Below are 20741 nucleotides of genomic sequence, written 5' to 3' on the forward strand. Positions count from 1 at the left end.
GTTTCCCAAGGTATGATCTACACCTACATAGTACTGGGAACGAAAGATTAGTGCAGCTGATTCATGAAAGCATGTGGGGTGGATCTTGGCTCACACACGGTCAAATATCTGTCGTGAGTAGGAGAGGTAGATCTTTTTTAGCATAAATCCAGACAACAGGTTTCCCTGCCTAAAGAGTATCTCCAGCAGTCAAAAGAATTCTGAAATTATTACTCAGAAGATAGATCCAAACACACCAAATGACACATGTACTACATCTAATAAGCAAATAAATAAATAAAAAAAAACCTTTTGGGATAAGTAGCATGAGACATTTCAAAGACTTAACAATCTTTCATCAGAAAAATAAAATATAGCAATTTCAAGTTGAGCTTCAATCTTTAAACTGCACAGTAGTTTGTGTCACTGAGCTCTGGTGTAGAGACACAGAAATCCACCGTGTAATAATGTAATTGTATGAAGTGATGGACTCCTACTATAGGAAAACTTGAAAGGATGGAGGATCATGCATTTATGAGAGTGGGCTGAAAATTGATGCCTCAAAATTTTTTATGTGAAAACTCTTAAAAGATTTTTAAATAAAACAAAAGTCAACATGTTACTCGTTTATTCTTCATGTCTATATATCTGCAGCCCTCTGCCACTAGAGGCTCCAGATTGTAGCATGTAACATGGTGGTTTATAATGTAACTGTGTTGGTCTGTGAGAAACAGCATGCTGTAATCGAGTTTAGAATTCGAAAAGTCCGTCCATACATGGAGCTCCCTCTAGCTCAGCCTGACAGTGCTAAACCACATGAGTACTATGATATCCACGCCTTGTGTTCACTGTCGTGAGTCATCCTCCATACAGTTCCGACTTGATCCCATTCAGTTTCCATAACTTAAAGAACACCTTCGAGGACTTCACTTTGAGATTGATGAAGTGGTGCAAGTAGATGTGAGGTTGTGGCTGCGTAAACAAAGTTAAACATTCTATAGTGGTGTCATTGAGGTGATTATGTTAAGAAATAAATATCTGTACCTGAAAAATAAAGCTGTAGAATTTTTGTTTTATTTAAAAAGCTTTAAAAATTTTCATACAAAAAGTTCAACATGTGTGATATGACTTAATGTTAAAGAAGAATTCCAAGACTAATTTGACAAGGGTGGGTCAGGTAGTCGGCCAGGGCCTTATAGTAGGAAACATCCTGGCAGTTACCTGAACTGATTTAAGAAAACCACAGAAAGTCTAAATCAGTGTGACCAGATGAAGATTTGAGCTTCCACCTTCCTGAATATAAGGCCAGTCTGTTTAAAACAGTGCTGCATCATTTAGTTTATCCCTGGCGTACAATAGTGTTTAGTAATGCAAAAGGCTACTGGTCCATTTCTCACTCTGTCACTGCACACACCATGCACACTGTACACACTTTGTTTTGTAAAGTATTGCTACACAGACTATCAGCTGATGTCAGGGTCATAGCAAACACTGTGTGTTTCCATTTTGTGTACTGTAGCTTACTATTTTGTGGTCCGAAAAACTGAGTCAGCATCCCTCTATAACGAGTGAGTTGTTGAGCTCAGAGGATAAGGTGTTAGTATTATGCATTGCATAACTTTTGGAGTAAGATTTTCAAGAAAATAAAAAGAAGAAGAAAACATAGTGAGAAAATGATGTGTGCAAAGGACAAAAACAACTTAAGCATTCGACATAAAAGTTATTGGGTATGATATAGTGTCATTTTGTATAAAACTGGTGCTGGAGAAAATCAGCGGTTCGGCCACAGTTGCAGCGGCCTTCTTCCGGGACCAGGAGACCCGAAACAATGGTTGTCTCCAGCAGTAGTTTTATACAGTATGACACAGTAGCATACCCAGAAAACTTTTATGTTGACTGACTCTGGCTGCGGAAGCCTACGCAATTATAAAATTATGAACTTTAGCATTATGTTTCACTGCCAAGTAACATGGAACTTGGACCAGACATAGAAAGAACCACTACAGTATCAGGTTACTGAAAGGGATACACATTGAGATGAACAGAAATGACACTTTTTTTACACTTGTTATGTTGATGTCACTAAGGCTCATGATAGTCCCCTGGACATTACAAAAGGCAGAACATGGATCACCAAGGATGGCAGTGTATACTCTGCAAAGTGTTCCCATGCTGGCAAAATGTTGTAACAAGTTCTTGAGGTAGGTCATTCCATTCCTTCACCAGCACAGCTGACAACTTTTGGATGGTTCTTGATTCATGTAAACATGCTGCAATACATCTCCCCTTCACATCCCACACATGCTCGATGGGATTTAAGTTGGAGGTATGGGCAGAACAAGCCATTCCTTGAATATCCTCCCATTTCAAGAGCTCCTCCACCAGCACCGTTCAGTGCAGTCACATATTGTCTCTGTAAAAATGAATTCAGGGTCAAACACACCCCTGAAAAGATACACGTGGGTAAAGAATACAGTGTACTATGTTCAGAGATTTTGAGGGCAATACACCTATGCAACATTATGCCTTCCCACACCCAAACACCTGGACCACCAAAACAATCATGTTTGACAATGATAGACATACCCAAATATGCAAGAGGTGGGAACATGTAATACACTCAGGAACATTGTTGAATATAATAGTTTTGGTGATCCAGCTGTTATGGTGTGGGGATGCATAGTGTTGTGTGGGCATACTTGTGTCCAAGGCTTTGAACATGGTACACTAACTGGTCAACATTACTGTGACAATGCTTTCACATGTGCATCTGTGAAGGGGTACACTCAAACCTAACTTCAGTTTTATGGGTGACAGTGTGTGACCAAATTAAATTGTACTCTTGGAGCAAGAGGATATTTGGTGAATAGACATGAATTCCACTGATCATATTTGGGATGTGTTGGGAGAGGTGTTGCAGCATATGCACATTCCCCAATAATCATCCAGCAGTCAACTGTGCTGGTGGAGGAATGGAATGCCCTACCACAAGAACTCTTTGCCAGTCTTCGTGTATCACATTGCAGAGAATGCATTGCCACTTGTGGTGATCACACACCCTATTAAGAATGAGTTCCACCTTTTGTAACACCCAAGGGATTATCATAAATTGCAGTGACTTCAGTGCAATTATTTTCTTTGAATAAAACTATCATTTCTCTCCATGTCATTGAGAATTTCTGTCAGCCACCGTCTGTGCTGTAGTGTAGTAGTTCTTTCTATGTAGGTTTCAAGTTCCATTGAGATATGTTATTTGGCAGTGACACATCATGTCATAATTACTTTTTTCCTTACGTTTTGCTCACTAGTGTACATTTTCACCATCAGTGTTTGCTCAGATAAGTGAGGAGAGGTGGTGGCACATAGTTTCTGGTCATCAGATTTTGCACTAATATCGAGGGCTATATTCCAAATGTCTCCACAGTGCGTTATGGAGTGAACATATATGACACTGCTGATGGTGAACTGTCCATTGGATGGGGTGTTTAAATAATTTGAGAGGAGTAGGCTGTGTGTCAACAAAAAGTTTTCTCTCCCTTCCCTTCATCCATGACAACACAAACATAACATTGCACTCTACAGGAATCCGTCATAGTCATCCACATGATAGAGATACACATACTTGATGTTTCCTGATTGGTTAGACAGTGACAATGGCAAACCATGTCTGCTAGGACGTTGGCCAGTAATGTGAAATACCTGCATCTGCAGTCAACACTTATTTCCTGTGCTTGAGACTGACTTAAACTTGAGACTTAAGGCTACTGAGTGATTCATAACAGTTAAAAAAAAAATTAGGTGTTAGAAGACCAGCGGCCCTGTTCTGTATCGTTCATAAGAATCGATGCAGCAGGTTGGCCTCAGTAGTGACATCATTTTCAGTTCTTTATCCAAAGTTACTATTCTGTAAAATCTGTTACCAATCGTTCCTCCTGCCAGTTTTTCGAAAACTGTACCAAGAGGTTTTGGATTTCAGTATGGCCCTCTTGTTCGGTTTGGTGTGATTTATTTACACCTATAATTTCTTATTTTAAACAGATTGAGCAGTATTAGCTTTGGATTTAGTGATTGTGTTACTGAAGAATCACCAGGACGCATCCAGGTGGAAAGTGAGTTCATAACAGACTACTTTCCTTGGTTAGAAATATGGTTTGTATTGTTGTTACTGTGAATGATTAAAAAAAAAAAAAAAGGTTTCGGTCAATATTCTAACAAAATACCTGTTATTTTTACGTAATTAAGAGTTTACAAAAATCATTAAATATCACGAGTGTTAGCTGAAATACTAGTGACTTTGCATACTTTTTTACACAAATGGTTTACTTATTAATTATCAAAATGCATTTAAAACTTTTAAATACATTCAGCAACGAAGTCAGCCTACATCTCTCTCAACTGGAATTATGTGGAAAAAAAGCACTGATGGAATGCGAGTTGTAGTAGTATAGTGAATAAGCCAATGAATTGCTATGTCAAAGGTCGTATGTTCGCATACTGCTGTATACCAAAATAATTTTTTTCCTCTTTGTGTTTGTAACACATTCTGAGACTTTGTAAATTGTCAAAGTTAAACATTTTTCTAATATATTCATTGTTATTTACACGTATGAGTGCACTTTATCAGTAATGAGAATCTTCAATTTCATGAGTTCCGTATGTTTAAGAAATGAAAGATGAAATTGCTGTGCATGGAACAACTGACAGTGACATTTATACTTTTTCTTGTCACAAAGAATTCACAATTTTTTTGAATACATAGCTATTTCTGAGTGTGTGGTCAGACAGGTCTCTAAGAGCACAACTTAATTTACTGCGAATGAAACTAGTAGCAATCGTCTTTATACTTTAGCTTGTCACAAGTATCAATCTGCGACTGAATCCTTAACAACAGTAGAAAGAGATGAAAGATTCCTGCCACAATATTATTTTTAGACTATACCACCCTATATGAAACATTTTGATTCATCAGATCCATGTTATAAACTACAACAAACTTATATAGCTGCACTCACCGCACACTCTCTAAAAGGCTTCTTTTTCTTTTTTTACCAAATCATTGATGTACCATATAGGGAAGTAGGCTATTTCATCATTTGGATCTCTAGGAGCGAGTAACAACCACATTCTGTGCATGTTCTTATTCTTTGACACTATCTTTAACAATTTTTTGGGTTCATGGAGATGTGTTCTGTCTATGCAACTAATTAAAGGCAGTTTGTTTATTGCCATGTGCATTTCACTTCTTTTGTTTGTGAAGCATCTTCACAAATAAAAGAAGCGAAATGCGTATGGCAGTAAACAAGCTGCCTTCACTTAGTTGCGTAGAGGGAATGTACCTCCATGAACTTTGAAGCAACTAAGGGATGATGGAAAACAGAAAAAATGACGAATTTTTTGGATGTTTCTATACATGTATTTGTACAGTGTGGTACTACACTCCATTCCTAACTTATATTCTGAAACTCAAAATCCAAAACAAGGTGTCGATGTGAATGAGAATAAAATGACATAATGTGACATTTATGACAGTTTCTAGAATGCAGTCAATATTCTATCGTTATCATGCATTCATGGAAGCTTGTGGTGAGCGAAATTTGAACAGTAGTACATACTCTAACCACACTTTTTGGAACTGTGAAGAATAGCGTGCTTGTGTCGGCTGCTAGCTGCTGGGAGTTTGTGGTGCTGCAGTGTGCATGCAAGGATCTGAGGCAGATTGCTTTTGATTGGTTGGCGCGAGGAGTGCTGATGACGACGACGACGCTAAGACTGTTCGGCATCACTTTCGAAATGCTTACAGAATAATTTTTGGGATCTCCTTGAAAAACAAGACTGTTTGGTGCTCTCGCTTACCGAAACCAAAATGGCAGAAAGATACAGAATAGGGCTCCAGCAATGTAATTCATATTAATTTTCTAATTCTAAATTGTCTTCAGGTAAGAGAGAGTGTTCTTTTGTACATCTAGGCATCAAAAATATTTACTTAGCTACATCTGTACTATGCAGGCCACCTTATGTTGTGCGGCTTTCTACCGGATAGATAATATTTCTGAAGTAGTTCTGATGCCACAAGTGTGAGACCTGATGTCTTCTCTGCGGTCCATCCCACTATAAACATTCTTGGGTATTCCTTTTTCAGTCCAGTGCACCAAGCCATGCGTTGGTGTATCATCTTCAGTCCCCAGGGACTCGGTGTTTGTGTTGTCTTCATCATTTAATCATAATTCGTGACAGTGGTTAGATTGGACTGGCATTCGTTTCACATGTCAACCCTTAATGTTCCTTGTTGTGGAGTTCTGCAGTTCCAGTGCAGGATCCCAGGCTCTACTGAGTTGATACCCCTGTGTTATGATTCATCAGGTTACTCATCGCCTTTGTCTCTATAGACTCTCTAACACTGTCCCAGTATCTGGAGGTTTGTGCGATAACCCTTGTTTCATCATATTTCATGGAATTATTGAGTTCCAGGTAGTGCTTTTCAATGGCTGATTTAATTGCTTGTGTCCACTCGGTGTGCATCTGATTTTCTTTGCACCTGTTATCCACTGTCCTTTTTGTTTGGCCAATGTACAACATGACACATTGGCAAGGTATATTATAATTTCCTGGTTTTCATAGTCCAAGGTCATCTTTCGTATTTGCCAGTATCCCTCTTATTTTGGTAGGTGGACAGAACACGCACTTAACGTTGTAGTCCCTGAGAATCCTGGTGACTTAGGCAGAAATAGATCCTTCATAGAGCAGGTACACCACGGTCTTTGCGTCATCTTGCTCTTCTTATACACTCCTGGAAATTGAAATAAGAACACTGTGAATTCATTGTCCCAGGAAGGGGAAACTTTATTGACACATTCCTGGGGTCAGATACATCACATGATCACACTGACAGAACCACAGGCACATAGACACAGGCAACAGAGCATGTACAATGTCGGCACTAGTACAGTGTATATCCACCTTTCGCAGCAATGCAGGCTGCTATTCTCCCATGGAGACGATCGTAGAGATGCTGGATGTAGTCCTGTGGAACGGCTTGCCATGCCATTTCCACCTGGCGCCTCAGTTGGACCAGCGTTCGTGCTGGACGTGCAGACCGCGTGAGACGACGCTTCATCCAGTCCCAAACATGCTCAATGGGGGACAGATCCGGAGATCTTGCTGGCCAGGGTAGTTGACTTACACCTTCTAGAGCACGTTGGGTGCACGGGATACATGCGGACGTGCATTGTCCTGTTGGAACAGCAAGTTCCCTTGCCGGTCTAGGAATGATAGAACGATGGGTTCGATGACGGTTTGGATGTACCGTGCACTATTCAGTGTCCCCTCGACGATCACCAGAGGTGTACGGCCAGTGTAGGAGATCGCTCCCCACACCATGATGCCGGATGTTGGCCCTGTGTGCCTCGGTCGTATGCAGTCCTGATTGTGGCGCTCACCTGCACGGCGCCAAACACGCATACGACCATCATTGGCACAAAGGCAGAAGCGACTCTCATCGCTGAAGACGACACGTCTCCATTCGTCCCTCCATTCACGCCTGTCGCGACTCCACTGGAGGCGGGCTGCACGATGTTGGGGCGTGAGCGGAAGACGGCCTAATGGTGTGCGGGACTGTAGCCCAGCTTCATGGAGACCGTTGCGAATGGTCCTTGCCGATACCCCAGGAGCAACAGTGTCTCTAATTTGCTGGGAAGTGGCGGTGCGGTCCCCTACGGCACTGCGTAGGATCCTACGGTCTTGGCGTGCATCCGTGCGTCGCTGCGGTCCAGTCGCAGGTCGACGGTCACGTGCACCTTCCGCCGACCACTGGCGACAACATCGATGTACTGTGGAGACCTCACGCCCCACGTGTTGAGCAATTTGGCGGTACGTCCACCCCGCGTCCCGCATGCCCACTATACGCCCTCACTCAAAGTCCGTCAACTGCACATACGGTTCACGTCTATGCTGTCGTGGCATGCTACTAGTGTTAAAGACTGCGATGGAGCTCCGTATGCCACGGCAAACTGGCTGCCACTGACGGCGGCGGTGCACAAATGCTGCGCAGCTAGCGCCATTCGACGGCCAACACCGCTGTTCCTGGTGTGTCCGCTGTGCCGTGCGTGTGATCATTGCTTGTACAGCCCTCTCGCAGTGTCCGGAGCAAGTACGGTGGGTCTGACACACCGGTGTCAATGTGTTCTTTTTTCCATTTCCAGGAGTGTAGATCACATGGCAGAGTGGTTGGTTGAAGGGCGTTCTGAATCTGTTTGGTCTCGTATCCATTCTTGCACAACATTGATCATAGATGCTCTGTGTGTACTGGCAGACTATATGGGTCTGACAAGGTGTGTGATCTGTTCAAAAATGTCTCCAGGACACCATTCTTCTGATTAGTGGGTGTAAGTGTGTGATACACCCAGTGGCCAAACAAGGCATTTGCTTTCCTGTTGACAAGTACATCTAGTAATGGCAACTGACCACCCTTTTCCAGGCCCATGGTGAACTTAATATTTGAGTGGTGTGAGTTCATATATTCCTGAAACTCCTTGAGCCTTTCCCTACCATGAGGCCAGATCAGAGAGATATCATCCACGTACCTGAAGAAGCAGGTGGGGTTGTGTCTAGCTGTCTCTAATGCCTCATCTTCAGATCTCTTCATGAACATATTGGCAACCACTGGGCACAAGAACTGCCCATGTCAGCACCTTCTGTCTGTTCATAATATTGGCCCCCATACAGGACTATCTTGAAGGAAATCGGAATGCCTGACAAGGTCATTAAACAACTATGAATGAGAGCACCAGTTCCAGCCTGCCTAAAGTGCACAAAGACGGCATGCCACTGTGCCTGTTTGTCAGCAACATTGGTGTGTCAGTGTACCAAACAGCCAGGTACTTGAAGAAACTGCTGTTCCCATATGTGGGAAAGTGTATTCACCACATCCACAATTCGACGGACTTCTTACAATGTCTCGAGCAACTACACTGTCACACAATCTGATACAGTGGTAAGTTTTGATGTGGTATCCCTGTTCACTAAGTTGCCACTGAAAGACTCGTTGGAACTGATTACAGAGAAATTTGATAATGCTCCGCTGGACCTGTTCAGCAATATACTGAGGTCAATTTATTTGCTGTACGGGACCAATATTATGAGCAGACAGAAGGTGTAACCATGGGCAGCCCTCTTGACTCCAGTGTGTTCATGAAGAGACCTGAAGATGAAATATAGAGGTGGCTAATTACAAACCCACATGCTTCTTCAGGTATGTGGATGATACCTCTCTGATCTGGCCTCATGGTAGGGATAAGCTCAATGTGTTTCTGAAACAACTGAACTTAGCCACCCAAATGCTATGTTTACCATGGAACTGGAAAAGGATGTCCAGTTGCTGTCTCTGGCTGTACTTAACGAAAGAAGAGAAGATGACTCATCTGGCCACACTTTGTAACAGAAACCTACGCACACTGATTTATACTTACAAACCAACAGCTTTCACCACCCAGTGCAGAAGAACGGAATTTTGAAGACATTGATCCACAGATCACACACCTTGTCAGATTCATATATTCTGCCAGTAGAAACGAGCATCTGTGGTCAGTGTTGTGCAAGAGGGCTTTTCAACCGGCCTCCACGCCACTTGGTCTAGAATAAGAGCAAAATGAGGCAAAGACTGTGGCATACCTGCTCTGTGCAGGATCTATTTCTGACAAAATCACAAGTTTTCTCATGAAGCACAACAACAAGTGTATGTTCTGTCCATCTACCAAAATAACAGAACTACTTGTAAATGTGAAAGACGACCTGGAACTATGAAAACCAGGAATTTATAGTATACCTTGTCAATGTGGCATGTCGTGCATTGGCCAAACATCTGAGATAGTGAACATCAGATGCAAAGAACATCAGAGACACAACCAGCTAACACAGGCAACTAAATCTGCCATTGCCGAGTGCTGTCTGGAACTCAGTCATTCCATGAACTATGATGAAATGTGGATTCTGGCACAGGCCCAAGATATTGGGACAGTGTTATAAGAGAGAATATATTGATAAAGGTGGTGAATAACTTGATCAGTCATTCAGAGGGTACCAACTAAGTAGAGCCTGGGATCCTGCATTGGAGTTGTTGGAAACACAATGGGGGCAGTGCTTCTAGCAGGAGCAGACCACAAAGGGAACACCTGGCACCACACCAGTAGCAGAACACCAGATCACAGTCAGGTGCTACTGACTGAAGAGAGAATGCCTAAGAACACTGGTAGCTGGAGTGGAGCACAGACGGAATGCCTGGAATCGACAGTGGAAAGAGGAAGAGCAAAGATATAAACACTGGACCCATTCCACGTGACAATGATGATAACAAGTCACATTGTCAAAATACAGTGCAAGAATGACGCTGATATCTGGCAGAATACCCAATACCTCAAGATGTCAACAGATCTCTGGGAAAGTCTGAAGAATTACAATATTTATAGATTTGCACTCTTATTAATAGCGATAGATACTCGATGGGAAGCACAACATATTAGCTAATTTGTGCCTGTTTGACCCATGCAGGGGCAGTGGCAGTTTTGAAAGTTAATTAATTGACTGTGTGATTGTAAGCTTTTCCAGCGAATTGACTGTTTTTTTACTGTTCTCAGGTGTCCAGCCGAGTACAGTCATGTTCATAACATACTTTGACAGCATGCCTTTATCATCATCTTCAGGTGATACCCATACAATGAGTGTCTTCACTACATCCTGCCCCCTTTATACTGTCCTTGCTTCCTACCCCTTCCCTCATTACTAGATCACACACCGCATTGGATGGAGAGGTGGGAGGGCACGATTGCTGAAGGCTGGGCATGAACCCTGGTCCCTCAGTACTTCTGTAGTCGCTGTCGAATGCAGACAGCATAAATCAGGTAGACAGTACAGACAATCAAAGAAAGATGTAAGAGGCACAGAAGTCACACCAAACTGAAGCAGCCAACAAAATCTGCAGTCGCAGAACATTGCATAGCTACAGGGGACTCAATGAAGTGAGAAGGAACAGAGGTATTAATACAGACATTGTTTTGGGACTGGGTTCTGAAGGAGGCCATGGAAATATGAGTGGCCAATGATCTGATTAACAGAGACACTAAGAAAAGCTTGGGCCCAGCTCTCAGCCATCAAAAATCACTGTGTCAGCCAAGAGCGACTTCCTCATCCGACAAGGGCTATAGAAGTACTGATAGACAGGGCTTCATGCCTGGCCTTCGGTGACCCTATCCCTCCCACCACTCTAACTGACACAGTGTGTGACCATGTAGTTCGGGAAAGGGTGTGTATAAAGGAGACTCGATGTAGCGACAACATACATTCTACAGCTATCACCTGAAGATGACAGAAAGGTACGCTGTCGAAACAAAATGTCGTGTTAGAAAGATGACTGCACCTGGCTGAACACCCAAGAACAGTACAGATTCCATGATTTCTTTATTGTGACATTGTAGCACACCTAATTTGGAGTGCCAGTTAGTTTCTAGTTTATCAGGTTTTACAATGTTTTGGTCTTTAATTCTAAACTTCTCATTTCTCACAGGCGAAACGATGAAATTTTTTGTTGTGGTGTGTGTTCTGTGAAAGCAGCTAGTTTATTTGAGCGTGTGTGACAAGCAGTGTTGTGAATTTTGCTTCAGCTCTGAAATAGATATCTCATTAAATTCCTTTGGAAGATTTCATGCACTAGATTCTTCCACGTACTGGACTGAAGTTGATGTTGAGCTGGTGGTACCTATTCTGTTTACTAATTTGCAGTGTTTAGCACACTGCACTTGCATTCAGCATGATGGTGTTTGAAATCCCCATCTTGTCATCTAGATTTAAGTTTTCTGTGATTTCCCAAAAATCGCTTGATGAAAATGTTGGCAGGTATGCTATTAAAGGGGCATGGTTGATTTCCTTCTCCAGTTCAAGCTTGTGCAATGACTTTAATGACCTCATTGTTGACAGGATATTAAACTTCACTCTTCCTTCCTTCCTTCTTTACTATGTTTAACAAGCACTACTGGAAAGCTCTGCTGCTTGGGACTTCATAATTTTTCTGTAATAAATGAATCATTGTGTTGCCAATAACATTTGTTTCTTTGCCTGAAGTAAAAGTACCCTCTCTTAATTAGTAAGGTCGTTTGGTACACAAGGAAAATAAAATGGGTAAAATATCAAAAACCACCAGCCACACATTATTGTTGATGAAGCTGCACATTGCAGTTATGGTGCTTGCAATGGTTCAGGAGAGGGGGGAGGAGGGGGGGGGGGTTAGTTGTAAGAACTGTTAAAGGCTTGGTACAAATTTACTTGGATGAATTATGTGTTTAGCACAGTATTTTCATTGCTCTATCCAATTTTCTGTAAGAAGTGCTTAATTTTCTGTGTTGAAATTAGTTACTGACACAACTTTAGTTTTTCCAGTTCATTGTCATGTTGACAGTTCATCTCATAGGCTACTTAGTTGGCTAAATAATTGCTTTGCTGATTCGGTTAATGTCATGCATTAAAGTTCATCAGTCTTTCAGAATTCTTCTTGGAGAAGTTGCGATTGTTAAGTAATATTGCTAAGAACTGTGATGCACACAGTGTTGCACAATTGGTCAGCATTACTTGCTGCAGGTTGCGAGTGCAAAACTGACCATCAGCAATTACTTGTTATTTAGTATTTATCACTTCTGTAAGGTTACTGTTTGTATGTTTGTATAGTCTGGAACATTCTGTGTTTGTATAAATAGCAGCCCTTTCCAACCAGGAATTCAGTTCCTTTCTGACTGTACTTTGGTGTTCCTAATAAATGTGCTTTCAGTGCTAAGTGTTGTACATCACTGACAAACCTTCTTGTGGATTTGGACTTAAGCGTAGTTACGATGTAACATTGTTCGGGGGAGACACTAGGTACCTCAAAACATCTATAACACCATGGCTACAATTAGCCAATGTAAAAGCCTTCGCCTACTTGGACAGGAACAGAATACAAGCAATACATCTTATTCACAATCTGTATATTCAGGTTACTAACAGATTCCAAACCAGCAAAAAGTTAGCTGCCTGTCAGGTATCCATCTTTTCCCTGAACACTGATTAGAATCCACCGTAATGGCTGGAAGGATTCAACCGAGTCAACAAATTCAATAGATGGTATGACATGATGTATTTGGAAAATGTGAACTTTTACTTGAACAGCACAGCCCAACAGGGGTTCAAAAATAATGAATGTGAGCTTGATATTTGGGAGAAATTTCAGGTTGAACTGAAGAAAACATTTGCCAACAATCAGTAGAAAGTCGAATTATTGGAAGAACAATTGAATAGAGTCCAGTGTCATGGGGAAATCCTACATATAGAATGTTTTGGCCCTATGCCACATTGTGTGTGTAAATACGACAGAAGCTGACAAAATCACACACTCAATGAAATGGTTCGCATAAGGCAAGCTGTTCTGGTGAAGGATGTCACAGTAACTGAGGAATTCAATAAATGGTGCCAACACGTACAGGAGATCCAACAAAAAAAGAATTAGATGAAAGAATTATGGCCGACTTCCGAGTGTTCCCTACTGAAATTGCGGAAGACCACTACTATCTCACCTGACCGGTACGCCAAGTAGTGAGAGAAGAGAGAAAGCATTTTATGTCAACCAGAACTGTCAAACTGAGTAAGCAAGAGATTTATAGCCATAAATGTTGACCCCATACATCAGGCGGTAATAGAGAATTTTGAAGAAGAGGTAGGTCGATCTGTAGCACCAGTGTCCATCAACAGTCAAATATGCTAAGGAGAATGGATTCTACTAACTTGAACGTGTGCCACAGCTGCCAAATTACAACCCAGCATCTGACCAGTGCAAATACAACCAGTTCCTCCATCAAATATTACTGCCCCACAGAAGAATAGACATATGGAGAAGAGAGGACAACACACTGGTTTGTTTCCATGTGGACACCCTGGACAAAAGAACATTACTGCAGAGAAAGAAGGTGATTTTTCAATGACTACAATCCTGCTGGATGTCAACCATCACAACAGTTCTGTTCATGTCAATCAAATGCAGATTATTATAGTCTACCTGTGGGTCAATGCCCACTGCCATACTGTGGACGAGGTCATTCCCAAACACAACATAGCCATTCCCTGTCACCATTCAGAGGCACCAGCTGCTTACCTAGCCACTGAATATGGGAAAATTAAGTGAGGCAACCATCTATGTAGGTGAGATCACCACAGATGAAAATACTCTGTAGACGACAGTCTCCGTGATGTCAGTAAATTTCATTGACTTCTTCAATATCCAGGCACTAGTTGACTCAAGGGCTTTGTTTTCTGTAATGTAGAATGCTTATCATAATTAGCTGAAGATTGTGTTCTGTGACATGAAAGTGATTGTGCTGAAAGTCACAAATGGGAATTACTCACAGCTGACAGGAACATGTATTGCAAGAATAACTACCATTGACTGAATGCTGCCCTTCAAATTTGTCATTTTATTTGACCGTAGTCATAATATTATTCTTGGATGGGGCTTCTTGAAGGCATCACAAGCAGTCCTAGACTGTAGAAGATCAGAGCTCCTGATTGAAAAAACTATTCCAACAAGTGCACGTAACAAAGACTGCTCCGGACAGATGTTTTCCGTTGAAGACATTGTTGCCCATCGTCATGAGTTCCAGTTGTCGGTCGAGGTGGTCAGTTAATCTGTGAAGCTTTTGTTGATTTCATGAAGCACCCCAGGCTCACAAAAGAAATCTATGTGTCAGTGACTTTATAAACACTTCAGGTGGTCGAAGAGAACTTTGGATCACTAAATGTCAGGAGCTGCCATGACTCATCTATGTGTGTGTGTGTGTGTGTGTGTGTGTGTGTGTGTGTGTGTATGCGCGGGCGTGCGCGTGTGTGCGCACGCACGCATAGGGACAGCTAAATCATTCCAGTAACAGCAGCTTAGTGCCATCGATGAAGAACCATACTCTGTTGCCACTACAGACATCACAGGGGAGGAAGTTACTATTTAACTGCCAATAAACTCTGGACTGACTGAGGAACAACATGTGCAAGTGCTAGCCATTGTTGACTAATTTTTGGATGCTTTCAAATCTGGTGTGGAGAAAATAGAGAGCAAGTGGATCATGGTGAAACACCATAACAGCATTGGAAATCATCCAGCAATTAGCCAGTGCTCATATAGGGTCTCATCAGCTCAACAATGGAAAATCCAAGAGTAAGTGTCGAAGGTGCTGAAAGATATCATTGAACCTTCAGAGATTCCTTGGTACTCACCTGCAGTCCTTGTGATGACAAGTGGTAGCACGTGGCATTTTTGTATCAATTGGCCACTTGAAAGGACCAGTACTTGTCAGCTATGGACATGCAGACAGGCAACTGGAAAATTAAGATTGACTAGATTGACTGGGAAGAGACTGCCTTCAGTAACTCCTGTCGGGTTCTTATGAGTACAAAGTTATGTGGTTTGTATCGTATAATGCTCCAGCCACGTTTGAATGTGATGGACAATCTTCTTCATCACCTTAAATGGATGAGGTGTTTTTGTTATGTGGAGAACATTGTAATATTTTTTTTCTTTTAATGAATTTGAAAAACATATAAACACCCTGACAACTGTTCTGAAGTGCATTTAACTGCAGGTGTCTGCCTGAATCCAAAAAATTGCCTCTCCGTTGTCCAAAAAATAAAAATCTTGGGGGCACTTAGTGTATGGCGATGTTGTATAGCCCAATCCAGGGAAAAATAAGAGCAATCACTGTGTGGGTGAAATCTGTGTCATTGCTGCATCAAATGATGTTACTGCTGAACAGAGGGAAGATCCAGCACTGATGAAAACCATGTGGCAGCAACAACAATTTATCCTTGATGAATTTCCATGATGCTCCTACAGCCGATCAACTGGGATTCATCAAGACTGTAGACAGAATTAGATGCAGGTATCACTGACCAGGTTTCTAATGATTCATTAGACACTGTGTGTGTCACTGCAAGGAATGCCAGTGAGGGAAGCACATGCCACAGTTACCTCCAGGGTATCTGGTACCAAGTTTGCCTGCAGCAGTGCCATTTCACTGAAACAGAATTGAACTCTTTGGTAGATTCCTGAAGTTAACAGATAGAAATCGATAGATAATTGTATGCGCTGACCACCTTACCTGCTATGCTGTCACCAGAGCTCATGATTGCCAGAGCTCCAGAAATTGCAAAGTTTGCTGGAAACGATATCATTCTGAAGCATGAAGCACCCCAGGTGATGATTTCTGATCATGGAAGAGTTTACCATTCAAAGCTAGTACCAGTCGTAATTTCCTGTTGGGACATCACATACATGATGACACCTGCCTACCACCCACATACGAATGGCCTTGCAGAACTCTCCAATAAGCTGCTGACAGATATGCTCTCGATGTATGTTGATGTCTAGCGCAGAGATTGGGCTACAATGTTGCCGTTTGTGACATTTCCATATGGCACAACAAAGCAGAACACTACATACTTTACATCATTTTTTTCTAGTTCATCTTAAGGCCAAAACGATATGGGGCACACTGTTCCCATTTCAACCAGACAACACCTCATCAACAGGACCAAAATAGCAAGACATGTTGCTTGCATGTAGACTCTGGATACCCAGGAGCATTGTGGTGCCAAGCAGTGGCTAGTAAAATAAATTCCGGAAAACTTGTTATGTATTTTTATGTCTGGCTGTAAGTGGGACTAACAAAAAAGTTGCTAAAGCACTATTTTCAGCTGTATCAAATCCTTCATCGCAGATCAGACATCACAAGTCAAGGATTATGACCCTTCAACAAGAAGGCAGAAGGACAGGTGTTGTCCATGTCCTCCGTATGAAACCCTACACAGTCCTCAGGTACATATCGGTGATGAGGGCTTCCCATTCAAGGAAACTGAAGACCCACTTGATGACTGTGAAGCTTTGACTGAAAGAGCTAGCTTCAATGAGCATTGTAACAAAAAGAATGTGACAACACAATCAGAAAATGAGGCTCCACCAAGAGTGCCATAGAGAGAACCAATGATAAGATCTAAATCCAGGGTGCTGTAGTCAGCTCCAAAGATAACTTTTGAAACAGTAGGTCACTTGTTTCTCAAGGAGAGGAGCAATTCAAGAGCTGTGGTGCATGCAGTATGGTGTAACAGCTAGCATCACTGGCTGTCATTCTGCAGGTTTCCACTTCAAGCAATTATTTATCATTTAGTATTTATCATTTCTTTATGTTCTCAGAGTTTCGTAATGTTTCTGTATTCTGGAATATTTGATCGTTGTATAAACAGCATCACACTCTGTCCACGAGTTCTGGTCTGTTCTGGCTGTGCACTGGTGTTCGTAATAAAGATGCTTTCTTTGATAAGTGCTCTACTTCACTGACAACCCTGCTTTTGGATTTGAACTTGAAATTGGTTACAGTGCAACATTACTTCAACTCCACCACAAAACTTCTAACACAAAAATCACCATGTACTCTAATTTCATCCTTTCTTATTGTCTCACTGGTAATTCATTAAAAAGTTGCTGTCTTATTTAAGGAAGTAATGATGAACATATTAATGTTCCTGGTTTGGGTAGAGAGATCTTTTTGCACAGTTAACTGACAGTAACATACTTCCATTTACTGTTCTGTAGTAGAACTATTAGTTTCTGTTGTGGTTTCTGTTGGATGCTCCTGCATGCATATTTCTCTTGGAGAAACAAGCACCCACTTTTAAAATGCAAAATCAGCATTTTATTCATTTATTGAAATGCTCAGCTACATACACTATATAAGCTTCCATGTAACACATTACTTTGCAGTTTGTTTAAATATAAAATATATAAATTATTTTGAATTTCAATGATTTTTATGTAGTTTTAATGCTTTCTCTATGGATAAGTCTACCAAACCAAAGCAATACAGTGGTACTGAGATGAATGTTTACTGGTTTTAACAGTTAGGCAATAAATAATCTACACCATACTTGTTAGGCCATGTAATCCCTATTTGACTGACATATTGCCTCCTAGGTGTGTGTGTGTGTGTGTGTGTGTGTGTGGTGTGTGTGTGTGTGTGTGTGTGTGTGTATGTGTGTGTGTGTGTGTGTGTGTCTGTAATATTTTGCTTTTAAAGTTGAATTTAGTTGGTTAATTAAATCTGTGTTGTGGTCAAATGAGTTTCATTTCAATTGGTAAGAGCCCTTGGTAGGCTTCAAGTGTGGCGCAGACCCCATCAAGCCATGCACCCAAGTTGTCAACAAGGCAAGCTAGTGGTGGCTCCGTGATAGCATAGGCTGTGTTTACCTGGAATGGACTGGGTCCTCTGGTCCAGCTGAAAAAATCATTGACGGGAAATGGTTATGTTCAGCTACTTGGAGACCATTTGCAGCCATTCGTGGCATTCATATTCACAAACAAATATGGAATATTTATTGATGACAGTGCACCATATCACTGGGTCACAGTTGTTCACAATTGATTTAAAGAACATTTTGAAAAATTCAAGTGAATGATATGGCCATGCAGATCGTCTACCATGAATCCCATCGAACATTTATGGGACGTAATTGAGATATCAGTTTGTGCACAAAATCCTGCACTGGTAACACTTCTGCAATTACGGATGGCTGCAGAGGCAGCATGGCTCAATATTTCTGCAGAGGGCTTCCATCGATTTGTTGAGCCCATACCACTATGCAGGACAAAAGGAGGTCTGACACGAAATTAGGAGGTATACCATGACTTTTCTCACCTCAGTGTATTATGTCACTGATGAACCTTAACAAATCTCTCATTGTTGTTGCGGAACAAAATTTATTCAGCGTGCATTCACATTTATGCTTGGCCAGTTTATTAGGACTCTCCAATTCTGAAAGGTTCTGATTAATGAAGTAATGAAATAGCTCCTAAATGTGTGTTTTATCGCTTAACCAACCAAGCACTTCACTCTCCTAGTGCTCATGATATGACAGCTTAGCATTATTTTCATTTATTCGTTTTCTGCAGCAGTTGATCTGCTACTACTAGTAGCAAGACTTAAGTTTTGTGCTGTCCTATTGCTTACTGTTGTATCTATGATACTTTTGTGATCAGCTTGGAGCACTCTATTTACTCCAATGGATGGACTGGATCAGATGACTTTTCTATTACATAAATATATTGTTTTTGTGATTTTATGCTTGTGCATCATAATTTAAAGTTTCAAATTGTAATTATTTATTTCTTTTAATCTTTCAGTGTGTCCAGTGGCTAGAAGATGCAAAACTTAATCAACTTCGGAGAGAAGGAATACGTTATGCTAGAATTCAACTTTGTGACAACGATATATATTTTCTGCCACGCAATATAATACACCAGTTTCGAACTGTGTCAGCTGTTACAAGTATTGGTAAGCTTGTTGTTCATAAATTATTTTGAATGTGACTGATTTTTATAAACTTTTGATGCTTTCTCTATGGGTAAGCCCACCAAGTCAAATTGATATAGTGGCACTAAGCTAAATATTTACTGGTTTTAACATTTAGGCAGTAAATAATATACACTATCGCTATTTGGCTATATACTTCCTATTTGACTGACATATTGCCTCCTAGTAGCATGTTTATATGTTACTGTTATGAACTGTTTACAAATTACAGTTGACAATTATACATCCATCACCAGGCACCATCAGCAAAAATTCACAAATTACATACCAGTTTATTACCTACTACAGAGGTAACAGCAACAGTAGGATCATCATGGGTTTCTGTGTCCCGGCTTTTCTAACAAGCTCAAGTTAATTGTGTGGATAGCATGGTTTAATTTAACTTTTATATAATAAAATGGATTGTTGTTCTCCTTCTCCTCCTCCTCCTCCTTATGTATGGACAATGCCCCCATTTCAACTTTATATTAACTTCAGTTTTAAAAAGCTGACATTAAATTTTAATATTATCAAAATGGTTAAAGAGCAAATACTAATGACACGTGTATTTTATCAATACAGAAGCAGTTGTTAACACAAAGTGGGAGTTATTAACACAATGTACAAAGTAAAAACTGGATATTAAGAGCACATGTACACAGTTTGTTGAAAATTGCTATAATGTGTTGTACAGAAGACAGTCTAGTAGTATGGCAAATCACTATAGTCTCACTAACACAGTCATAATGATGTCCTACAACGAATCCACATCTGGATCGATTTTCAGAGGTATAGGATCCCTCCCTCACGAAATTGACATGTAGGGCTAGGACTTTCCAGGTTTGTAGAGTGGTGAAGTAGGGATGCATCGTGGAACTGACTTGGCCCCAGTTAATTCCAATTAGTATGAGGTAATGCTGTAAGCTTCAGTTCAGGCAGAGGAATAATAAGTGCAGAGTCTTTATTATTTAGGCAGGTGTTCTTGGTCACCTATACTGTGTGGACTACAGTATCAGACTTCCAGATCCATGAACAAGTTCTTTTAGTTTTGAAATGCATTCCAGATAATGTTCTGGGAGCATTGTGCCGAACTTATGCACAGTAATTTGAACCATTGCTGAGCTGTGCAAAAGAATATTTGACTCGTGTGTCATTACAACCTGCAGCCCAGCCACTTTCATGTCTTGCTCAACTGGTAACTTTTAACAGTGTGCGGGGCTGTAAAAAGTGGACTTGACTCAGTGATGGCCAAGGGTGTTATTACCCGTTTTTGTCAAGTGTTAGTTATTAAAACAAAATGGGATGATATGCATTTTCAGAAATTCCAGAGCCACAGTTGATTCACAGTCTAATATATATTTA

General features: G+C 41.1%; 1 protein-coding gene across 1 annotated transcript in view; it reads left to right on the forward strand.

Annotated features, from left to right (window-relative positions):
- Positions 1-20741, forward strand: part of LOC126299246 (uncharacterized) — a 389842-nt gene that overhangs the window by 315057 nt on the left and 54044 nt on the right. Inside the window, exon 10 of the mRNA XM_049991034.1 lies at positions 19211-19361. Coding sequence (XP_049846991.1) covers positions 19211-19361 — 151 coding nt within the window. The remainder of the gene's footprint in view (positions 1-19210; positions 19362-20741) is intronic.

Source organism: Schistocerca gregaria, chromosome X (assembly GCF_023897955.1).
Source record: "Schistocerca gregaria isolate iqSchGreg1 chromosome X, iqSchGreg1.2, whole genome shotgun sequence".
Taxonomy (NCBI): Eukaryota; Metazoa; Arthropoda; class Insecta; order Orthoptera; family Acrididae; genus Schistocerca; species Schistocerca gregaria.